The following is a 24,403-nucleotide window of genomic DNA, read 5'->3' on the forward strand; positions in this document are numbered from 1 at the left end:
TGTGTGTGTGTGTGTGTGTGTGTGTGTGTGTGTGTGTGTGTGTGTGTTTTGTTGTTGTTTTGTTTTTTAGGCAATTGAGGTTAAGTGACTTGCCCAGGGTCACACAGCTAGTTAGTGACAAGTGTTTGGTCTGAGGCCGGAATTGAACTCAGGTCCTCCTGACTTCAGGGCCGGTGCTCTATCCACTGCGCCACCTAGCTGCCCCTTTGTGTGTGGTTTTTTAAAAGAAATTTTTGTATCTGGAAGTAGTTTCTACCATAGACCTCCATACTTAAATTCTGAGTTTTCCATTTCAGATCTGTAGGATTTGTGTATACTTTCTCTCTTGTTACTCGATCTGCCACCTGTTGATGTTGGTAACCCATATATTCTTACACATTACTCAGTGTCAGATACAAAAGACAGGGCCTTGGACATAAGGTATGGATGTGGTGAAATTTTGGGGTGCTCCTGGCCAATTTTTTTTCATCTTCCTGCTGTACTTGACACTGATTACCTTCTTGAAGTTTGAGGGTTCTTTGGCTTCCATGACTGGGTTCCCCCTTTACTCTTTTGTTGGATTGTTCTTTTGTACCCTATATGACTGTTCTTTATCCTTCCCTTCTACCTGTACATTAACTGTGGGTATGATGTCAAAGCCCTTTGTTCCTTCCCTTTTAATTACTTGATCTCTTAGTAGAATTTAGCAATTGTTGTGGTTTCCATTGTTGTCTATACAAAATCTGTTGACTAGTTTGTTTCTCTAGCCCAGATCTTTCTCTTCCTTTACCTACCATTTGCATGTGGCACCATTACTAAAAAATTAAGCTTGAAAATTGATCTCATTTCTTTCAGTATCCCTTTTTGTTTTTTAAAAAAAACATTTGTAGTGCCACTGGTTTCCTGGTGCTTCTGTCACTTTCTTTCTTTTTCTTCTTTTTTTTTAAACTATATCTTTTAAAAATTGTGTTGATACCTTTTTGACACTATAGTGTTTTCTCAGTGTTATGCTCGGCTTCCCTAATCATTCCTTGTATTAAAGGAAAACAAATAAACAAAACCAGCACAAACAATTACTGTATGTGTCAGCATCTGCAATATTCTGCACCTGGAGTCTCTGACCATGTTTCAGCATCTGTTCTTTGGGAATGGTATTGACCATTGCATCTGATCTGAATTGAACTGCCTTTTTGTTTTTCATTTACATTATTGTAGTGATTATATAGATTGTTTTCTTGTTCTTTTTCACCCTGTATCAGTTGATACAAGACTGACTTCTTGTTATTCTCTGAATTTGTCTTCTTTGTCTTTTCTTCTCTCAGTCATTTCAATTCTCTCTACATTTTTTTCCTCCCCCCTGCCCACATCTCATCCATTACTAAATTCTGTCAGTTTTACTTCTTCAAATATTCTTTGGACTTGTCTCTTCCTTTTGAATTTTCACAACTACCCCTCCCAGTTCTGGACTTAATCACCTCACTTTTCACCTGAGGTATTTTAGCAGCTAATCTCTCAACCTTCATTTTCTTCCTGTGCATTCATCCTACAATTGGCTGCTTCCTTGTAATTTTCATCCTATCATTCAAGTATTCAAGAACCCACAGTGGCTCATCATTGCCTATCGCATCAAATCTAAACTGCCCAAACTTGTACTCCAGGCTCTTCACAGAATCTTTTCCCCCTTTTCCTTCAGGACCCTTTTCATCTCATCAACTTCATTTCTCAACATACGGGACAGAAAAGGACTTAAGTTCTCTTGGAGGGGACAAGTGCCAAAATATCACAGGGCCTCCTCAATGAAATTAGTCAGAAGAAATCTAATCATCCAGCTAGGGAAAGTGAGATAAATGAAGAGTCGCCTCATGAAGAAAGCTCTGCTGCTCTGTCTGTGGTGTGTGGTTGTCAGGCCATCTGTTGAATAGCTGTATCTGTACACACATCTGGGATAAACATTATAGATACCGAGTTAGGCCTAGAATTGAATTGAGGGAATAGAGTGGGCTAGGTGGCACTTAGGAAATTTCAGAGGGCTTGAAACTGATCGCTGGCCAAAAAAAATCCATTGTTTTTAAGGATATTTTCTAGGTAATGCTGTATTGGGAAAGAGGGAGGGATCATGGAACACCATAATTTCCAAAGCAACAGAATTGCAGGTGACCCAAAAGTTAAGGACAGAAACGTCTTGTTCTTTGTCTCAAAATCTGCTCCAGGAGAGAACAAAAATCAAGTGATGAGGGTCATGTTGTCTGGTCAATCAAAAGTTATGGGACATTTGTGGGTGGAGTCACATCAAAGACAACAGGAAGCCTTCTAGGGGACAATACAAACAGGTGTTTGAAGAAGTGGGTATAAATTGAGTGTCTTTTCGTGTCTGTTGTGTTTTCCTAATATATATGTTAGTCACCTTTTTTGTTTTTTAAAATTATGTTCTAGGTGGAATTGACTTTTCCATATTCTATTTTTCTCTCCATTTTTACAGTACCGATGCTGGAGATAGTCCTGTTGGCACCACCACCACAACCAATCTGGAACAGCCTCAAGTCATCCCCTCTCAGGGTGACCTGCTGGGCGACCTTTTGAACCTCGACTTGGGTCCCCCTGTCAATGTGCCCCAGGTTTCCTCCATGCAGATGGGGGCTGTGGACCTCTTGGGAGGAGGGTTGGACAGCCTGGTAAGTCTCTCTCCCCATCTTTTCTTTGGTCACATGCAGTCCTTGCTTTGCTAATGAGACCTTGGACTATGCTATTGTATGTGAGCAGTGGTCTGGACATCTCCCTCCTAAGCAGTAATGTCCTTTGATGGAAGACAGGAACAATTATCCTGACCAGTGATAGACTGTTCTTCTTTGGCTTGAGATGGTTCTGCAGATTTATGGGATGGATTTTCTTCCCAGCTTCCAAACAGAAAGCACTTTGGTGTTTCAGGGATTTGTTGCTTCTCGATCTGGAATACTTGAGCGCTCTTTCTGGAGTTGGTTAGAGTGGAAATTGCTTGGCTACTTTCCATTTTCTTTTTTCTCCCTTCTGGTCCTCCTTCCAATTAAATTAGCTTCCAGGATTCTGATACTAAAAGGCTTATTATGATCAGCATTTTTTGTAAACAGTGCCACTTTTGGGTTGAGGAGTCAAAAGTATCTCAGGTTGTATAGTTAAAGAGAAATGAGATGAGCTAGAAATGGATCTCACATCGACAGAAAGGTGGAGTAATATAAGGGCTTCTTGGCATAGGCTGAAAGCAGCTCTTGGCAGCTGGACGCTTGGAGCAAATCACATTTGTTTGCAAATAAGATGTTTTGTCCATTTGATTCATTTCCCAGTATTAGAAATGTAAAGGCAGATGTTCCTGAAATAAGTGTGTGCTTCCAGAGACCTATAACTAAGACAGTGGTTCTCTGTGGCATCTACACTGGACTCACTTCTTTCTCCCATTGGAAACAATAAGATGTCTTGAAATTAATGCCAACCCAGTGGATAGTTTTGCTTTCTGACAGGTAGACTAAGGAAAGAGGCCTGCATGATGGCAGTGACACATTCTAATGAGCAGGCATTGCTTCCAAAGACTGCCCTTGACCAGGCTCTGACTCCAGACAGTAGTTATACAAACACATAAGCAATTTCATGTCTTTTTTTGGGAGCTACATTTTAACTTTCTGCATAAAATTTTAAGGGAATTCACTAGTAGCCCTTGTGAATAATCCCATAAAAGGCAAAACAAATCCAACTCCACGTGGTCACTCCTACAGTATAACCTGTAACCAAATTCCTCCTCTATTTTGCATAGTCACCTTCCAGTTTTAGTAAATAGCTTTTATGATCATTCAAATAGGAAAGAAGCAAAATTTTTTCAAGAGATGGCAACATACTCCTTTCCATCCTCTTTATGCCCCAAGAAAAAGTATTCGATTGACAGTTACTCTAGACCACACCTCATGTGCCACAACTTGTTAGCCATTCCCCAGTTGATGGGTATCCCCTCAGTTTCTAGTTCTTTGTCAGCACAAAGCTGCTATAAATATTTTAGAACATATAGGTTCTTTTTCTTTTTTTCTCTGATCACTTAGGAAAACGGACCTAGTAGTGATATCACTGGATCAAAGGGTATATACAGTTTATATAACTCTTTGGGCATAATTCCAGATTACTCTCCATAATGGTTGGATCAGTTCGCAGTTCCACCAACGATGCATTAGTGTCTCAGTTTTTCCACATCCCGTCCAGCATTTGTTGTTTTTTTCTTCTGTCGTTTTAGCCAGTCTGGTACATGTGAAATGATATCTCAGAGTTGTTTTAATTTGCATTTCTCTAATCAATAATGACTTAGAGCAGTTTTTCATATCTACATATAGCTTTGATTTCTTCATGGGAAAAGTGCCTGTTCATATCCTTTGACCATTTATCAATTGGAGAATACTCATATCCTTATAAATTTTACAAACTTCTTTGTGTATTTGAGATATGAGACCTTTATCCAAGAAACTGTCTATGAAATCCCCCCCTCCCTCCCCCAATTTTCTGCCTTCCTTCTGATCTTGGCTACATTGGTTTTATTTGTACAAAGCCTTTTTAATTTAATGTAATCTAAATTATTCATTTTACATCCCACAGTGCTCTGTCTCTTGTTTATTCATAAATTCTTCTCCTGTTAATAAGTCTGATAGGTAATATGTCCCATGCTTTTCTAATTTACTTATAATATCTCCCCTTATATCTAGGTCATGTATCCATTTTGACCTTATTTTGGTAAATGGTATGAGATATTGGTCTATACCCAATTTCTATCAGACTGTTTTCCAGTTTTCCCAACAATTTTTACCAAATACTGAATTCATATCCCAGAAATTTACATTTTTTTCTATCAATTCTTTTGGTATTCTTGACCTTTTGTTCTTCCAAATGAATTTTTTTATTTTTTTCTAGCTCAATGAAATAATTTTTTGGTAATTTAATTGAGATGGCATTGAATATGTAGACTAGGCAGAATTGGCGTTTATATCATATTGGCTCTGCCTGCACATGCCCGATTAATATTTCTTCAGTTATTTAAATCTGGCGTCATTTGTATAAAACATGTTTTATAATTATGTACCTGTAGTTCCTCCTGGGTTTGTTTTGGCAGGTATACTCCCAGGTATTTTATTCTATATCTATGGTATTTTAAATGGGGTATCTCTTACTATCTCTTCATGCAGAGGTTTGTTGGTGATATATAGAAATGTGATGATTTATGTGGGTTTATTTTACATCCTGCTACTTTGCTAAAATTTTTATTGTTTCACCTAGCTTTTTAGTGGAATTTCTAGAATTTTCCAAGTATATCAAATCACCTGCAAAAAGAGATAGTTTTATTACCTCATTGCCCATTCTAATTCCTGCAATTTTTTTTCCTTTTCTTATTGTTGTTGCTAGCATTTCTAATACAATATTGAATAATATTGGTGACAGTGGGCATTCTTGTTTCACTCCTGATCTTGTGGGAAGGCTTCTAGCTTATCTCCTTTACAAATACTGAGTGAAGATTTAAATAGCTCCAGTGCCACATTCAAACAACTCCTTAGAAGCATCTCTTCTATTTCTGCATTTTGTAGGTACAATAATGTTGTAGGTACAGTAATGAAGACTCTACGCTTGAGCTCTTCCTGATTTTATGGTAACCTGGCCTCCTTAGTATTTCAGCTCTAGAAGTTTTTGTATGTAATTTCCGTCGGTTTCTCATGGTTAACAAAAAGACAAGCTGAAATGAAAAGAGTAAGGGATAATCCCTCTTTACATCTGTGTGTATGTCCTGAACATGCTTGATCATTGTCTTGGTTTTTAGAGAACATCAGGAAGGCATAAACTTGACTGCATGGGCTGCTGGCAGCAAGATGTACACGTTTGTAAGGATGCAGTAGTATATGGTGCAACTTAAAGTTTCCATTGCCCTTGTGCAAATGTCTTTTTGTAAAAGTTATCTCTGATTTAGAAAAGAAGAATGTTTGTTGTGGCAAACATTGCCTTGTGGTGTAGGCATTAGGTTTTTTAACAATTTATTCTGAGCCAAGCAATGATCATTTCCATTGACGCAGTTGAACACAGAAAGAGGATTGTATATGAAACCATGAATCTCCATTCCCAGCTGCTTGCTTTTTTAAAAAAAGTGTATAATTCCACATTACTTTCAGAGCTACCTTATTTGTCTATGTTTCCTTTTGTACTCTCTTCTGTTCTCCTCCATTCATCAAAAAAGAAGTTTCAGTGACATTTTTTGACATCATTATTGCCGCTCCTCCTTTCCTTTATTAATAACTGAGGGATAAGAAAATAACCCTTGTAATAAATGAGCATAGTCAAGCAAAACAAGTCCACAAAGCAGCTGTTTTTTTCTGTTCCTTGAGTCCATCCAGTCTCACCAGGAGGTGAGTAACATGTTTCATGATAGATCCTCTGGAGATCTGGCTTTGGTCAAAGTCCTTTTGTCTTTGGAAGTTGTTTTTTCCTTACAAAGGCATTGTCTTATTATAAATTGTTCTTTCTGGTTGTGCTTAATTCACTCTCCAGCAGCTTGCTCACACTAGCCAGGGTTTTGCCTTGATCCCTTAAATGATGTTTTCTTTAACTTAGTCCTGAGTATTGGCTGAATTGAGGTGGTAATTCATTGACCCTGTTCGGGAAAGGAACCTGGTGCAACTTCAGGACTAAGTCAAAGTCATCAGTTTACACATTCAGCTTCTAATTGAAGTTAACTCATAGGATGGTACACTTTTTTTTTTGTTGTTTACATTTTTAACAATGTTTATTATAGATTCTATTTTACAAATGCTAGATGAAATATATACAAAAGCTAGACAGTAAATATACAAAATTTGTATAAAGCAGGTAATAATATACAGAGACATAAGCTAGTAGTAAGTTTAAATATAACATATTAGGAAAATAATTAATAATTACGGTAAGTGTCCATGAATTGGAAAGCCATTTTGTAGAGAAATGCTGTATAGTCAGATATTATCAAACTGTGCAAGCATATAACTTCACTTACTTTTTAAATCCCTTCAAATAATAGGAAATAAAAGTACTTTTTCATAAAAGCACATCTTTATGTTTAAAAGAACATTAATAATATCAACTTAAAATGAAATAAGTGAGGTATATACAGGCAACTACTGATTTTTACTTCTACTTTAAGATACCATTTCCTTAATCTTAAAGAATTTTCTGGTCTCATCGAAGTTGAAGAAATGAAATGCAAAAGTCAGCACAATATTAGGTAGATAGTAGAGGTTCTTTTAGTACTTAAGTGTATGGTCATTATACTGCATTACCTCTGACTATAAGCATATAATTTATGGAAGTAATTAGGAATAGCATTTCAAATCATTATTAAAAGTAATAAAGAATATGTCATGATTTAAGTTTTCACATTTTATAATCACCTTGAAAAAAAATTTTAGAATGGTACACTTCTAATGAAGTGCTTTGCATCAGCAATTTGACCCTTGACTTTGGCTTTTGAAAAAAACTTCAAACTTGGAGCAAAGGCATGTTAAAGATGCTTTTGGCAGCAATGACTTCTGCAGAACATGTATTTCCTTGTAAGCTTGTCTCCCTGTGACATGTATGTTGGGCTTCATGTGGCAGATACAAGTGGTACTTTGCTGACCTCTCTTATTTTCTTTTGTTCTTTCCTCTCTAGAATCCATTTTTATTCAGTTTTTTGTAAGAGGGAGTCAGAGTGTACATACATATAATGTTCAGTTGACGTTGAAAGGCTTAGATGTCATTTTATTTTTCTCCAAGGGAATAATTCTGTCTTATGCCTTGGAGCACTTTTTATCCATTTCAACAAGTATTTGACTTGCTCCTGTACGTAAGGTACTGAACTTGGTGCCATGGTGTTACAAAGAAGAGGACACCATGATCTCTGCCCCCACAAAACTTGAGTCTGCACAGGTGAGATCTGAGCACGTGGTGTAATGTGAATGTGGGATAAGAAATTAGGAGTAGGATGCTCTAAAAATAAGTGCTCTTGGTTTGGTTGGTCCTTTGAAAGAGGCACAGGAAGCTGTGGGATAGACTGCATTGGAGTTCAGAGGGTCTAGGGATTGGGCCTGTGGTTTCCCTAATGTAGGCATCTTTTAGTATCTTCCTTGAGCAGGGCAGGTTGGTGCTTTCTTTGCACCTTCTCCTCCTGGAGGTGAGTTAAGAGATGAGGAGAGATTGGGCTGGAACAGGGCATTCTTACCTGCCTGGGAAGATAAAAAACATTTGAGATGTTTTGAGTTTGAAGATCCAGTAGAATATTATCCAGGAGATATTTTGAGAGTTATGTCAACTAAGCATTTATCTAGCACTGATTATGTGCCAGGCACTGGAAATACAGAGCCAAAAATAAGAAGAAAAAAAAAATCCCTGCTTTCTAAGAGCTTATGCAGAGTTGGGAAGTAAAGAGATGATGGCTGGCCTGGAGGCCCTCCCTAGATGGAGGTTTGAGGAGAAACTTCCCCTCTACCTTCCATTCAGAGGGCTCTGATGAGTAATGAAGACCAAAGCTGATGTGATATTGCAAGAGGATAAAGATCTTGGTGGGTTGATAGAGAAGTCCAAGGGGTGTAGCAGGATGGGAAACAAAGAGATGACTAGCCTGGGAACCAAGTTATGAGCCACTTTGAAGGTCAGAAATGTTCCTATTCTGTCCTAAAAGCTACGAGAAGCCACTGGGTTTATTTAGTCATAAACTGCCCTCACTGAGCTTATAATATTAACAGGTGAATTAAGACACAGCAGTGCATGTGGATGTATGTACTCATACACACGATGTCAAAGTGTGATAAGAAATGAGAAGTATTCTCTACAAACAAATGGTCTTGCTGTGAATCTCAGCATTATGTACAGGTGTGGGCAGATGGGGCATTCTGTTTTTCTACAGTGGTTTTGCATTTATTAAAAAAAAGTTTTATTGTGGAAACCGTTCTTAGTTCACTGACACTCATACAGAAAGGCAGGAGTTGGCTGACTGTTGTCTAGATAGTCAGGCACCACCTCTCCTGTGAAGCTTTTGGATCCTCCTCTTTCTGAGGGCCCCTTGTCTCCATTTCCCCTTGGATCTCACATCTCTTTGCCCTTCCACCATCCTCATCAGAGTCTATGCCTTTTAAGGACAGGGACCGAGTCCTTAGTTACTTAGAAGTTTTGGCTTTTGCATTGCCAGTCCAGGTACCAAAACCACTGCACTTCTCTTTTGTTCCAGTGTATTTGCTTGCATATTTTTATATTTCTGATTCTTGTATACCAAGGTAGGATGTAGAAAGTGAATGATGTATTATTAGCTCAGTGCTGGGCACAAAGTAGGCACTATAAAAATACTTATTCCCTCCCATTTCCTCCCTTCCCCAACAACAATGGAAGGTTGTTCCTTCCATTGGATGCTATTCATTTTTCCCCCTTATTTATTTTTTCCTTTTTTTTTTTTTGAGGCAATCTGAGATAAGTGACTTGCCTAGGGTCACTCAGCTAGTAAGTGTCTGAGGCAGGATCATGAACTTAGGTCCTCCTGACTCCAGGGCCAGTGCTCTATCTACTGCGCCACCTAGCTGCCCTTTTTTTCCTTATTTCTACCACTTGCCTTGTGGTTTCTGGGGAGAAAGATTGAAAAATTGAAAGATTGGGAAAGATTGAAAGCAAAAGGAGAAGGGGATGGTAGAGGATGAGCTGGATAGATAGTGTCACAGAAGCAACAAACATGAGCTTGGACAGACTTTGGGAGACAGTGAAGGAGAGGAGGGTTTGAGGTGGTCTGTGGGGTCCCGGAGAATTGGATGTGACTGAATAACAACAATGTACCTGATTATGCTGCGGACATGTGTTTATCCTCACCGAACCAAGTTGTGTTTGAAAGTGTGGATCACACCCCCTTTAGCAATCACTTCGGTTGTGTTCTGTAGTCCATTTCTGAACCACTCGTTAGGGATTAAATAGATTACACCTTGATAACTGAAATACCCTGCTTTCCCTTAGGAGACATCGACCTTCTAAAATGAGAAAAGGAATAGCAAAAATTAATACACAGTAATTTAAGGGCTTAAACATTTATGATATACATAGGATTCTAATCTGAATTCCATTGTTTTGGGTGGGATGGCACATACTGTTTTAAAGAATATTCTTTTCTGAGCCTAGGGACAAAGCTGTCTTAACCTGTCATGTAAATTTGGGTTATACTTTGGCTTCTCATCATTTCAGACCCCCAGCTCAGTGAGGGTAGAATCCTACCCAGGAGCAGTGTCTGAGCATGAGACAATCGAAGACAGACCTGTGTTCCAGCGGAGGTTTTTAGAATCACAGGTAGCAAACACACGGTGCCCACCTGCTTTAATGTATCTAACCCGGATCTGTCCTTATAGCGGAAGGGTCTTCTTGTGTCTATTTAGTCTCTGATTATCTGTAGAAAATCTTGATCCTTTCGTTACCGTTAAACAGACTTGGGTCTGCTGCACAATGTGCTTTCATCTCCTGTTCTTCCCTTATTTTCACTTTTTTGAGTGTGAAGCTGTCCTCGGGACACTTGATGGGCAGCCTCTGTTTACTCTGTGCAGAGCCCTGTGCTCTCGGGCAGGACTTGTCAGCCCCCACACGCTCTGCTTCAGGACTCACATAATGTGCCACAGAAAGCTTTGCCCTCGAAATGACCAGTAACTAACTGCACAGCTGCCGGTGCTCTCCAGCCGTAACCCACGGAGCAAGCAATACAGATGCTGGTAGGTAGTGAGTGCATCGTGACCCCAATTCCAGACTGTGTGAGTGGGAGGGAGAGGGGAACTCGGCCACTGGCACACAGCCCATTAACTTCCACGTTATGCCCTGGTCGGAGTGGGAGGGGAGAAGTTACATCACTAGCAATTGAAGTGTAGAGTAACTGGGTGTGGGGAGAGCTAGTCCCCAGGCCTCCCCCCCACTTAAATTTCAGCATTTGAAATGATCCATTGCTTATTACTTGATCTCTTTTCTAACCTTTTCCCTTTTACTGAGGTGGCGACCTTGGCAGCAGCATTTTTTTCTTTGTGGCAAAAATGGAAAAAAGCAGCTTTGGTAATAGGGCCCTGGGACAATGAAAAGGGGCTGCTACAGTGAAGTGAGAGGAGTGCGTCCTGGAGTGAGTGTGTTCAGTCCCATGGTGGCTGAAGTGGCTGTGTTTATCTCCTCTCTTCCTTGTCAGAAGGCTGTTTGACACCAGAATTTAACTAGTAGATGACATCCTTCACATGAGGAAAGTGGGCACAAGATCAGCATGGTTAATGAAGGACCAGGACAGAAAGGTGTCTCTGCCTGTGCTGTGAGCTGAGGTGTATTTGGTCCTTTTTTATCCTGCTGACCACAACAGGGTGGAGAGCAGTCCCACAGCTTTGTTACATTGTAGTGGACAGAGGCCAAGTATAACTATGTCTGAATAAGCCTTAGAAAAGATAGGGATTTTTGCAGGGGGCTGAGGGTGGGAAGAGTTGGGACAAGGCAGCTAGATATTGCAGTGGATAGAGTGCCTGGCCTGGAGAGAAAGACTCATCTTCCTGAGTTCAAATCTGGTCTCAGACACTAGCTGTGTGACCCTGAGCATGTCACCTCACCCTGTTTGCCTCAGTTCCTCATCTGTAAAATGAGCTGAAGAAGGAAATTGGCAAACCACTCTAGTATCTTTGCCAAGAAAACCCCAAATGGGGTCACTGAGAGTCAGATATGACTGAAAAAATGACAACATGGGTTGGGAGGTCGGAAATGGACCTGAGATTGCATTGTCTAAGGAGCTTCAAAGTGGATTTACAGTAGTTAGAGAATTCCTCCAAGGGTTAAATGTGGAGGAGGGGGCACACTTGGTAACTGGAAGAGATGGGTCTCAGGTCAGGATCTCAGGGCTTTAAAGGCTTTCAATATGCTGCTCTGCTTTTCCTTTTTGGTGCTGAAGAGATAGCAAAAATGAAGGGGATGAGGTTTTTTTAGAGGAGCAGCGTGAAATTGTGGCAAGTCTGAATATTTTCTTCATCTAATAGCTAAGTGACCAAGGGCACGTTCTTTCACCTTTTAGAGCCTAAGGTTTCTCATCTTTAAATGGGGCTAATTACACCTGTAGTATTGACCTAGTGGGTTGGTTGTGAAAAAGCCAATGAAGTTAACATGTGGAAATTATTTTAAGATCTTTCGAGTGCTGTATAAATGTGAGCTGTTTTGATTATTCTGCTCTGGTGCATCCTGGGCTTGTTCACCACAGGATCTCAAAGCTTGAGAGCCTAGTGGGGTTTTGTCTGCTAAACCAAGCAAAACTAAAACAATGATTGGAATTGCTCTTCAATAACTTTGTTTTACAGCTAATATTGACAAACAGCATAGAGGGAGAATATATTTAGTCTTCCTCCAACTGAGATACTAACAAGGGTAAAAAGACCAACACCTTGGAAATGAAAATTGTCTGGGTGCCCTACTTCTGTGTAGCTGAGAACCATCAGAACCCAGAGAGCTTTTGTTCATCATTCATAAGCCTGCTTGCCCTCAAGTGTTTTCTTTTTCCTTATCCTTGAATACCAGAGCCATACAGAATCCTGTCTCTTTCTGTGTTATAGCTGCTAGCCTGTGGGTGTGATGATAACATCTGGATAAGTGAGACAAAATTTTTCTGAATCTCTCATGACCTTTGGTTTAGTCTTTTCTCTCTTCCATTAGGGGTTTCTCTCAGTTCTCACTTGACTGTCATACAGATGTCTTTCATGTAGTAGTGAAAACAATTGGAAAAACATTTCTTTCTGTAAAGGTACTGACAAACAGTTGAATCTTCTCCAGTTTTTCGTATTGATATATTTTATAATATATTTTATAAAAGCTTCTGGTTACCTTATAGGAAAATATTATTTGATTAATTTGACCCATCTATTTACCAGAAAAATGAAGACCCATTAGAAGGCATGGAATTCTCCTAGTGTGTCTCTGGAGTGAGTGCCTGGGACGGTTTAATTAAGTTTTCTCTACCTTCATCATCATTGTTATAATAATTAACTCTGATTGTATTGAACTGGACTCTTTTTCATGCTTTCCATAGGAAAAGTATTTAAGACCTTCTACCATTTGACCCTTTTAAACCTTATTTCTTTTATTATCTCATTCAGGTAACCTATTCTCTCTAAACAGAACTACCGTTATTTCTCAAGCCAGCCCTGAGATTGTCCTCTTTCATACATTGGGTTTGCGGTGTTCCTTTTTCCTAGAATCTAGCCCTTTTTCCTTCCTCCTTTTTCCCTCCTCCCCTACCCCCCTTTCTTCTATTGTCCTAGCTTTTTCAGAGTCTTCTAGGCTCAGTCAAGAAGCCATGTCCATATTTAATCTTTCCTGGTCCTCTAGCAAAAACCAGTCTTTACCTCTTTGGGATTCCAACTGCACTTTATTCTGTTTCTTATGATGCTCTATCCACTGCGCCACTTAGCTGCCCCTTGTTTCTTGTGACTTTTAACAGACTTTACTTGTAGTTAATTTGTGCATTTGTTTTATTTTCCATCTCTTATTTAAACACACGGCACCCCACCCCTAATATAGGGCTTTGTACATGGTAGGGACTCATATATATATATTTTTTAATGTTGAATTAATGGAATTTTATGCTTTCCAGGAAGCCTATCTTAAATGAGGTAGATGCTATTGCAGAACTTGAGAGAAAAGTGCTATATGAAAGTCTTTTCCATAATCCCTCATCTACTATAAGTTCTTTGTCATTGATGACTTGTTTGAATACGTGGTTTTGAAGTCTTGTACTGAAAGGACTTTTAAAAGCTATGTAAGTAGGATTTCTGTCTCTCTATTTTATGTTGAACACACCTATTAATATAAGTTCATAGTACCTATGACATCCATGGACAATAGAAATCAGCTGTCAGAGGGAAACCATTATCTAGCACACATTGGTTTTAAATTCTCTGTTCAGTCCATCAGGTGATGATCTAAAGTGTCTTCTGTAAGATGCAAGGGGACACACAAAGTAAGTCTTCACAGGATGGTGATTCCGCCCACTTCCACTGGCAGAAGGCAAAGGGTGCACTGTTGTCTCGTAGAGAATGTTGAGTATGTTGTACCCCATGGTGAGAGATCTGCTTATGTCAGTCAAAAGCCGAGGACAAGGTACTTTGATATTTCTGTGGGCCTACGATCTCGTAGATGTGGATAATTGGTCTCCCTGGCTTGGATTACAGCCCATCAATGCCTCTGGTTCTTGTCCATGGGCTTCCATAACTCTTCTGTAGAGAATCTGTTGGCCTTTAGTATTTCATGCATAGAAGTGCAAACAGCCCTTGGATTGTCCGTCTTTTGTCCTTTGCTCTCACTCACCTCCTTTCCACAGCAGATGAATGAGTAAAAATCTTAGGAAATAGTAACCTACCTAGTAGATAGGGGTAATGTTTACAAAAAAGATGGGTTTTTAGTGTCTTTTTTTTGGTGGGGGGGGCATGTTGTACTGTTAGAGCTAACTCATGGCCAGTTTTTTTTTGTTTTTTTTTTAACCATGGCTAACTCTTTTCATAAGACCTTTATCATGGCATCTTCAACTCAGAGTGGGAAATGGGTGAAAGGCTAATTAATGGGTCCGTCTCTTGCCAGTTCCTTGAGTCCTTTCAGATTACAGGATTTCAAAGCTGGAAGGGAACTTAGAAGTTTTCTGGGGGATCTCCTTGTTTTACAGAGAGAAAAAAGCCTAGAAAGGTTTCATGGTTTTCCCAGGTTCACAATCTGGTTATTTAGCAGCAAGGCCAGGACTTCAGTCCAGCTTTTCAGCTTTTTAGCCTCCTTCCAAAAGAGCTATCCCTAGTAGATTCTCTTCTCAGAATAATTTAAATGGAGTTGGTAGGAAGGAGAGTTGTGAAGCTGGAGTCCACAGGTGGTGTGGTTTCTTCCTGTCCCAACTGTTTTCTCTTTTAGCATTTTGTTAAGTTTTAAATCCCATTTTTTGGTTTGTGACTGCTGGCACAGATCTGAAAGTGCAATTTTCAATTTCATTTATGCCTCCTTTGCTTGTTTATTTACTAATTTAAAGGCTGTTCAAAAGTGCCAAGGAGCAGGTGGCATAGATGAGAAAGGGGCAAGGTTTGATTTTTATTTTTTAAAAGGACATTTGAAGCATAATAGTGTTTGGGGGACGGGATTTCTTGGGCTTTTGCAAACTCTTCTAAATCCTGTTTGAATTTGTCCAAACACTGCTGTGGAAAGATTGGATCTGAAGTATCCCTGAGAGATCTCAGCTCCATCTTCTTTCTAAGGGTTTTTCTTAGATGTCCTTCCCAGGACATTACAACCTAGACCTTCTTGTCCCAGGAGAGACAAAGTTATTTGACAGCATGTATTCCCCAACTTCTCAGTAGTCCAAACTGCAAATTCTGTTCTGGCTTCTAGTATGTAGCTAAATGAACTCTACCTTTCTCTCCTCTCTCTCCTTTCTCTCTTTCAGCTTGGCAGTGACCTTGGCGGGGGCATTGGAGGAAGTCCGGCAGTAAGTGCCATCACTTTTTTTCACAGTGGGAAAGTAGTGTCCCTTCCCTACCCTGATTTGATGTAACTTTTTTTTTGTCCACTAATTCTCTCAAAGCAGCCATTGCTGCTGTCATACATTGTATGTGCAGACCAAGATAGCGGTATTAGAAGAGTAGCAGAGTGAGAAGTGGTCATTGAGTTGTCAGGCTGGTGCCCAACTCTCTGTTAGGCCATATTCTCAGGGCTTGGAGTGTTGGTCTCTTCAGGAATTTCTCTGGCTTCCTGTCGTTAATAGTTAAAAAGAAATTGAACCTCCTCTCTTGGTTAGGAAGAGCTCTTATGCCCTGGTGTCATCTAGCATGAAATTGAGGGAGTGATTTGGACTCTGTAAGAGTGAGAGGTTCCTGAGAGAGTGTGTTTGAGAGAGAAAATACCCACCTTTCTGGGGGAGGGACCCTCTAAATGTTTATTCTTGGAATGAGAGAACGAGACATGACTAAAGAGATGGCTAGACCCCAGTGGAGATGGAGCTGCTGCCCCTTCCTGCCCAAGCAGTCCCTTCCCCTCCCATTTTATGATGCCCAGAGGCCTCTTGCAAAGAATCATGGAAGCTAAAATTGGAAAGAAAAAAAAAAAGCAGCCAACCTTGAGTCCCTGTGTCCTCATTCTGTGCTTTTGTGCTCTCTCAAAAATAGCCTAGAGCGTGCGTTCCTGTGAAAGTGAAGCCCTTTTGGGCGACATAGCTCATTTGGTATTGAAAAGAGAGAGAGTGTGTGTGGATTAGTCTCCCCTAATTGCTGGGATTGCTTTGTTTCACCGAGTGCTTCCTTATTGACTTGTCAGTTATGCTCAAGTGCCTGTGATGTCCTTCGGCCCTTGGTGATGCCTAGATATGTTCGGTTTGCACTGTGATCCTTTCCCCTTTCTTCTTGACTTAAATTGGTTTTTTTTTCCCTGTAGGTGGGACAGTCCTTCATTCCATCTTCTGTGCCTGCAACTTTTGCCCCTTCACCTACTCCTGCTGTGGTTAGCAGTGGACTCAATGACCTCTTTGAACTCTCCACTGGGATAGGACTGGCACCTGGAGGGTTTGTGGCTCCCAAAGCTGTAAGTCAAGAAAAACTCATGATGGCACCTTCTTGATGGATAGGGCTTGGGAATCTTGTGATTTTGGTGTTAGACCTGACTTCTGCTGTTTGTTTGACCTGAGACTTTTGCCCCCTTGTTCCAAGGGGCAGGAGGAGATAGCAGGGCTCAGACTCACCAACCAGAGACCACTGCTATTCTCGCCACATTAGCTGTTATTTGTAATAGGTCCATGGGGCCTAAAATCTTAAGGAGGTGAACTCTTTTCCTGTACGTATGCCGTATCATTCAGTCTGTCAACCCTGAAGTCAGTTCAGGGGAAATCTAATACTATTTTGTTTTTTAAAAAATCTTTTGATATACTGTTTAGTAGAAGAAAAACATAAAGTTTACCAAGATAACATGCTATTCTGTGACTGAGAATCATCAATTATGAGAACTGAAAGGGCCCTCGGATTTCATCTAATACAGTCCTTTTATTTTACTGATGAGAAAACTAAGAACCAGAGGGATCATGACTTGTGCAGGGTTGTGTAGAGAGGTAGTCAAGGTCTGAGGCATTAGCCCTGGGCTGCTGACTTCCAGTCTGATCACTGTTTTCTCTACAGCGTCTTCTTCCCCTTAGTCTTATAATAACATTTGTAACATAGAATCTCTTTTTCCATTTTCTGTCACATGGTATTAGTGTAAAGCAGATTTATTTTTGAACATAGGGGTATATAAATTCAGTCAGACCTACCAAGTAGAAAGTCTTTAAGGATTGACCTAGTTTTGGACTGTTGTCTGGGGCCCAGTTTAATTAACTTTGAAGAGACTCATCACCAGATGAGCACAGAATGATGGATTTTTATTTACCACAGCAGCTCTTAAAAACCGTTGACTATGGTAGAGTGAAATTGCTGTCAGAGTGGATAAAGGGAGTGCTCCCACTGGCAGAATTTACAGGTTCTTGATGTAATGAAGCATAAATGTTTGTGGAATTAACAAGAATGTGAAAAATAAGGTCTTATTATTTTGGAGAAGCTTCCTTCGGGGTGACAGTCCCTTCATCATCTAGGGGTGTATCACTAGGCCAGAGCTCCTAGTGTGACTGGGCTTGACATGTTTCAATGCCTTCTGGGAAACCATGCTATTTTATTTCTTATCGAATTGTTTGCTTATTTATCTAGTTCCTTACAGAGGATCTCAGGTTGTCCTATCCAGGGAATGTGTGTGTTGCACATGCAGTCTGCTCTGTTGATTGCTCTTTCTGCAAAGTTGTTCTAGCATAATTTAGCTGAGAGCAGGCCGTCAAGTTGGCCTTGGCTAAATGAGCCTTACCCAGGACTTTGCCTAACTATGAATAGAATTATAAAACCTCCCAGAAACTATCATTTTGTCTTAGAAAGTTAGGACAAACCACATGACATATGATCAATTTTAGACTCCATTGTAGTTTGGGGCAGGATTAAAGCAGTGTTTTGAATGTAATAAAGTTCAATATCTGATTGAAGATGGTGATGATAAAATCCTGAGAACCCCAGTATGGCATTTTAGCATTTACTTTCAGTTACTACTAAATTTTGAACCAAAACTGTTAACACCTGTCAAGAGCTGCCTGAAGTTCCTCATCTTCTCTTATTTGTTCTGCTTACTAGAGGCACAAAAAGCAGTGACCAGGTTGGTCAGTGGAGAGGAGCAGGCTTGATCATCAGTCTCTGAATAATTAAGAATGAACTATGGTGGCTAATCAGAACAGCTGGCACTGCAGAGAGACCTTTGCTCTGCTCCTACAACAAACTTCCTGAAGGGACATTTTAGCTTTGTATTCTTTCCTGTGAAATCTGAATGATGGCACATTATCTCTCTAGGCATTGCCTGATCCAAATGGCTTTTATGCTGCCTTTTAGGTTTGGCTTCCTGCAGTGAAAGCAAAAGGCCTGGAGATTTCAGGAACGTTCACTCACCGGCAGGGCCACATCTACATGGACATGAACTTCACCAACAAAGCATTGCAGCACATGACAGATTTTGCTATTCAGTTTAACAAGAACAGGTGAGAAGCCTGAACCATTCAAGTTGGCATTGTGGTGGGCGTTTGCCTCAGGCTTAAGCAGAGAATGGGCCATTAAATCATGGGAAATCTTTCCTCTTGGTAGGCTCTGGACTCAGGATGAGGTCCAGGTCATCTTCAGCTCAGTAGCTATCTATCCAGATATTGTATGTGATGGCTCTGCCATCACATTTGGAATCATGAAACAAAAGCCCTTATACCTACTGCCATGAGACAGCACTCTCTGACTAGAAATCCTGGAGAATGCGGACTTCTTATGTCTAAATGTTTTATTAATGCTCTTTTTTCACATCACTGTCATTTTCAGTGTATTCTCCTTTCCCTACCTTGTCATAGAACTCTCTTGTATAACAGATTGACAAATTAGTTAGGCAAAACAAAGAAATAAAGCAACATATCGACTATGTCTAAAAATGTATATATCATTCCCCTCCTGCAGTCCACCACCACTGCTGAAAGGCAAAAACATGCTTCCTCCTCGGTCCTATGACGCCATGATTAGATTCTGCATTGATTATCGTTCTAATGGCATTAATTGTTGCTTTCCTTTAAGTTACTGAGGGTTAATTGCTTTGTTCTGTATCAGTTCATATAAGTTGTCTTTGGTTTTCCAAAAAATTCTGCTGTGAATATTTTTCTATACATGAGACCTTTCTTAGAGTGTGTTTTTTGTTGAAATACTGTAACCTGAGTGTGAGAATGGAGCAGTTTTTTGCCTTTCTTTGTATGCTCAGTGCTTTTGTTCAGTTGTTTCAGGTATGTCTGACTCGGTGACCCCATGTGGGTCACAACAACAAACCACACTTAATAAGTGTTTGTTGATTGATCTAAAATTGTCTTCAAAGAGTGAGCTTTCATTGGTTACAGCAATAACACTTGGCATAGATAGCCCTTTACAGTGCCTCCCCATACCCCGTAGCTTGTTACTGAGGACACAAGACAGTGAACTACATATTACAGGCTGGCAGCCGACTTTTGGCATGACTTTTTTTTTTTTTGCCCTAGCTTCTTGCTAGGAAGGAGGAAGTTGAAGGCCCAGGTCTAAGAGTTCTGAAGCACCGTGGTCCCTGTTAAGTTTTCATGGCTTAAGGAATTGGCTGCAAGATCCCATAAAAAATAACTTTTTTTTTTAAAATCACCTTCATTTCCAAACATTCCCTTCCCCTTCCCCTTCCCCCACATAACAAGCCATCCTTTGTAACAAAAATAAAAAAAGAAAGGGGGAGAAAATGTTCTAGCTTCAAGATTCAATTGTGGGATCTTTTTTTTTTTTTTTTTTTGGTAGTTGTGAAAGATTCAACTCTGCTTATAAAATAGGAGTAATTGATTCTTGAATCATCAGATCTGTTTCTGTTAGCCAAGAGGCTACATTTCTGAAATTCGGGCTTGTGTCATCAGTTGTTTTAATTCACTCTAAACCATTTGCAAATGTTTTCACCTTCTGGAATATTTTTTGAATTGGCACATCAGCAACCATCAGTATGTCTGGCTGGCTGGTACTTTATTCTGCCCTGACCAGTGAGCTGTCCAGGAAATTTCTCCTGAAGGTACAGTCTGTTTCAGAGCAGTAGTGTGTCACAGGTGGAAGGCACGTTCTAATGAAAAAGGCACAGCTCTGATGGCTCAGGGTAAGTGTCCTCTGATTTCTGCTGCTTCTGAGGTTAGAATCACAGGACAAATCGAGAACCTTTTGGCCTAGTGAGTCATCAGGGAGAGTTCCTCATCCCTGACTTAAAATGCCTGTTTCAGTGTACTTGACAAGGAAAAATCCCTTGTCCAGCTGAGAGGTAGATTTTCTATGTAAATTACTTAGTTGTTTCACCTTAGTGAAGTGTTTGTTTACTTGACGTCATTTCTAAAACTAAATGAAACATGAAAATGGTTAGGTCCCTAGGTGGCACAGCATGCCTAGATTAGGAACACCTGAGTTCAAATCCAGTGTCACGTACTTACTAGCTGTGTGATCCCGGGCAAATTGCTTAACTAAATTTCCATGCCTCAGTTTCCTCATCTGTACTACAGGGATGAAAATGGCACCTTCCTTCCAGAGTTGCGAGGACAAAATGAGACAATAATTTTGAACATTTTGCAGACTTTAACACTGTATATAAGTGCTATCATGATGATGTCTTAATTGGAGGAAATAGAAAACGTACATCAAACTGCCCATTTCGTTCTTTATGCCAGTTTTCCTGATCTGCTTTTGCAAAATCCTTTTTATTCATGGCTGTTCTTTAGACGAAAGGATTGGGTCTTTGGTTTTGTTTTTGTAAACATCAGTTTTCTTTGTCAGTTTCTTCTCACCTTCTACACTGTCCTATCTTCACCCAAGAAAACTAGCTGGATGGTATGTGCTGCCTGTTGTAGACTTGCCTGACCACGTTTAGCCTCGGTTTCCTTTTAGTCATTTAGGATATACAAGTCAATCAACTCCATTTTGCTTAGATTGGCTGTTTCCCCTTGAGTCATTGGATAATCTTTGAACAAAAAAGAGTGAGTAGGAATGAAAGTAAGATTTGCAAATGCATAATTCTATCCTCTGGACAGGGCTGCAGTGGGGTCACTGTGACCCAACAGAATCATCCCTGTTACTTTGCTTTGAAGGAAACGATAATTCTTCTCTCTCTGCCAAAGATGACTTAGGAACCATAGGATAATAGATTGAGGGCAGGATGGGACTTTGGATGGAAAGAAGCAGGGGTGAGAAGGGCTCGGAGAAGCTGCGTTTGGTGGGTGGAGGAACGGGTCTTTCTCCCATTATCCAAGGAGATGCTTATTGGACACAGCACCATTCAGAGCCCCAGAGATGCTGCTGCTTTTACATCTCCTCCGTTTCTTTTCTTTCCTAGCTTTGGTGTCATCCCTAGCACTCCTTTGGCCATCCATACCCCGCTGATGCCAAACCAGAGCATCGATGTGTCCCTTCCCCTCAACACCTTGGGGCCCGTCATGAAGATGGAACCTCTCAATAACCTACAGGTAGGAAAGCCTCCTCCCCAGCAAGTAGGAGGAGATTGTTGCCACATCGGTCTCGTCTCCTGGTTCTGTAAGCGTCTGCCATTAGCAGCAAGAGGTCCTGCCTGTGGCTGATGTTAGACTAGATCCCGATGCAGGCCTGGAAATCGTCCTGTGTGGAGTTGTGGCCTTTATCAAGTGCTTGTGCAGCTGGGACCTCAGCTCTGGTTTGTGTCCTGGTTTCTCGTTCTGATATTAGTGGAAGGAAATTAAGGCATAGAACAAGGGAATTAACCGACTTCTTGGCATTGGAAGTTGGGGGTTCTTGTAACTGATTCTCATTTCACTTCATTCCCCTTCATGCTGTCTGTGTTCCAGGTGAGCTTGCTGTTGCTCAGTCTGGTTCTCTGTCTCTTGCCAGGTTGTGTACTTTCTCCTCTTCTTTGCCTGTTGAAATGTTTATTTTCCTGAAGATTTGATACGTGACATACCCCCTCCAGGAAGCCTTCCTGGCCAGCCCACTGTTCCCCTGCGCTGATGGTGTTCTCTTCCTCCCTACACTTCCCTCTGTCATCCGTGTGATGTGATACGGGTCCTCCTGGTTCACGGTGAAGGCTTTGAGCAGAGGCTGTCATAGTTCTTACACCATTCCCCAATTTTGTTTCCCTCGGAACATTGACCATCACATATGAAGCCATTAATAACTGAATTTTTGAATTGAATTGAAACGAGTTGAATCTGATAACTGTTAGAGCTGATAGCAATGAGAGTTTGCAGCATTGACTCCCTGTATTTGCCAGTGTCACACAGCGCCCTGAGCAAGCCCTTAAAGGTGGCTGACTGCTCTAAGGGCCCACCATGCAACCCAGCCTGAACCTTCTTATTCTATCTCAGATCTGAAATGCAATTTGCAAATCTGTGTACATTTACACAGTTTTTAATCAAAAAATTTGCCTGCAAGTTTTTAGATGTTTGGTAGCTGGAGCTAGGCCAGGCAGAGGAAAACTTGTGTGCTTGCAGTGATTTCTCTATCTGGCAAGTACTTAGGCCAAGTTAAGAACAGATTATATGAGATTTTCGTGATTTAACAAAAGGATCTGGGTGGTGGTGGTGGTGGTGGTGGTGGTGGGAGAAGTTTTTTGGAGGATAAATTCTAGGGAAAGGCTCTGTCCTACTATGCAGATGAACAAGACACCCTCCAAGAAATTTTTTCCCAAGTGGAAGGGAACTCTTCTCTGAGAATTGCAAAAGCCCTTGGTTTTCATGCCTGCTTCTTTCAGTGCAGGTTTCATTATGCAGCTGTTGAGATGTGTCTAGGAGTCTTGGACTGGGTATAGTGAAACCTGGGAGACCTTGCTGACTGCGGGAGAGTCCCCCCCCTCCCGCCCCCCACCTTGGGCTCATGTCTAAGGAACATTTGTTCTATTTTTAATCTGATGTAGGACTTTTGGAGAAAATTAAAGACCTCACAAGCATGGTTCTCAATTGTCTAAGTCTCGGGTTCCTGGCCCAACTTTAGACATCTTTCCTTCCCTCCCTTCCCCCTCATATTGCGTCTTTTCTCTTCATCTCCCCTCACCGACTCTCCATTTTTAAACCTTTGTCTGATCCAGGTTGAACTTGTCTTAATTAAGATCTTAATTTTCTACCTACCTCCTGTAGCGAAAAGTTGTAAACAAGTTGAGTTTAGTTTTCCAGTGATTCCTAGATAGATCTTAAGTCAAATCAAGAAGCATTTATTAGGCACTTAATGTATGCCAGGGACTGTGCTCAGCACTGGGAATACAGAGAAAGGCAAAAAACCAGATACTCCCAGTGCCTGCTGTCAGTGAACATGCACTTTAATGGGGGACACAACATTCAGACAGCTGCGTGCAAACAAACTATGCACAGAATAAATGGGAGATCCTCAGTCAAGAGAAGGTGCCAGGGTTAAGAGACTCAGGAGAGGGTCGGATTTCATCTGGATCTGGAAGGAGAGTAGGAGGGAGAGGATCTAGGCGTGGGAGGCAGCCGTGGAAATGCCCAGAGTCAGGACATGGTGTTTTTGATAAAGGGACAACAAGGAGGTCGGTGTCCCTGATTTACAGAATATATGGTGTGTATAGGGGAGGGCGGACGGGATAGGAGTGGGGGGAGGTTATAAATGGCTTTGAATGGCAGAGGATTTTCTGTTCGATCCTGGAATTGATAGGGAAAACTGGAGTGTATTGAGTAAGTAGGGTGACGTGGTTAGACTTGCACTTAGGAAGGACACTTTGGCAGCTGAGCAGAGGATAAACTGGCGTGGGATATACCCGAGTTAGGAAGATAGATAGGTAGGCAGGTGTAGTACTCCAGGCTGGCACCTGAGTGATGGGAGGGTCAGAGGAGAGAAGGGGGCATCAGCCCGGCAACACCTTGGATATGAGCGGTGAGAGAGGGTGAGGAATCCAGGGGGACTCTTGGGTGGTGAGCCCCTCAACAGGAATAGGAGAGTCAAGTAGAAGAGCTAGAGGGTGAGGTCATTGCTGACTGCTGAGTGTTAAGAAGAGAGAGGGGATAAGGAAAGGCGAGGCACAGGTCGTAGACATTCTTCTCCATGGACAAATACAGAAACGGGAAGACGTGAGCAGTCTTCGCATCTGCCTGTGTTGGTCCCTGGGGTCTCTGTGCCCTTCCAGACCTTTCTCCCTCTCTCTATCTCCGTGTCTGTCTAGTAACTGCCTCCTCCTCTGTCTATTTTTCTCTGTCTCTCTGCTTCTGTCACTGTGGTTTGTCTCCCTTGATTTCTTACTGGCTCCATCCTGTCTCTGTTTATCGCTTCCTCCATGTGCCCATGTTCCCCCAACTCTACCTCACCTTCCCTCAAGTTACTTT

The 24,403-nt window shown here is 41.0% G+C and overlaps 1 protein-coding gene across 3 annotated transcripts in view; it reads left to right on the forward strand.

Annotated features, from left to right (window-relative positions):
- The window catches only part of AP2B1 (adaptor related protein complex 2 subunit beta 1), a 130,837-nt gene that overhangs the window by 68,156 nt on the left and 38,278 nt on the right, over window positions 1-24,403 (forward strand). For 2 of the 3 annotated variants that reach the window (XM_027862486.1, XM_027862485.1), the window contains exons 14-18: window positions 2,459-2,651; window positions 15,428-15,469; window positions 16,411-16,557; window positions 18,426-18,571; window positions 21,439-21,568. In XM_027862486.1, coding sequence (XP_027718287.1) covers window positions 2,459-2,651; window positions 15,428-15,469; window positions 16,411-16,557; window positions 18,426-18,571; window positions 21,439-21,568 — 658 coding nt within the window. The remainder of the gene's footprint in view (window positions 1-2,458; window positions 2,652-15,427; window positions 15,470-16,410; window positions 16,558-18,425; window positions 18,572-21,438; window positions 21,569-24,403) is intronic. The other variant, XM_027862487.1, reaches the window with a different exon arrangement.

The sequence above is a fragment of the Vombatus ursinus genome, unplaced genomic scaffold (assembly GCF_900497805.2).
Source record: "Vombatus ursinus unplaced genomic scaffold, bare-nosed wombat genome assembly UNPS02014768.1, whole genome shotgun sequence".
Classification (NCBI taxonomy): domain Eukaryota; kingdom Metazoa; phylum Chordata; class Mammalia; order Diprotodontia; family Vombatidae; genus Vombatus; species Vombatus ursinus.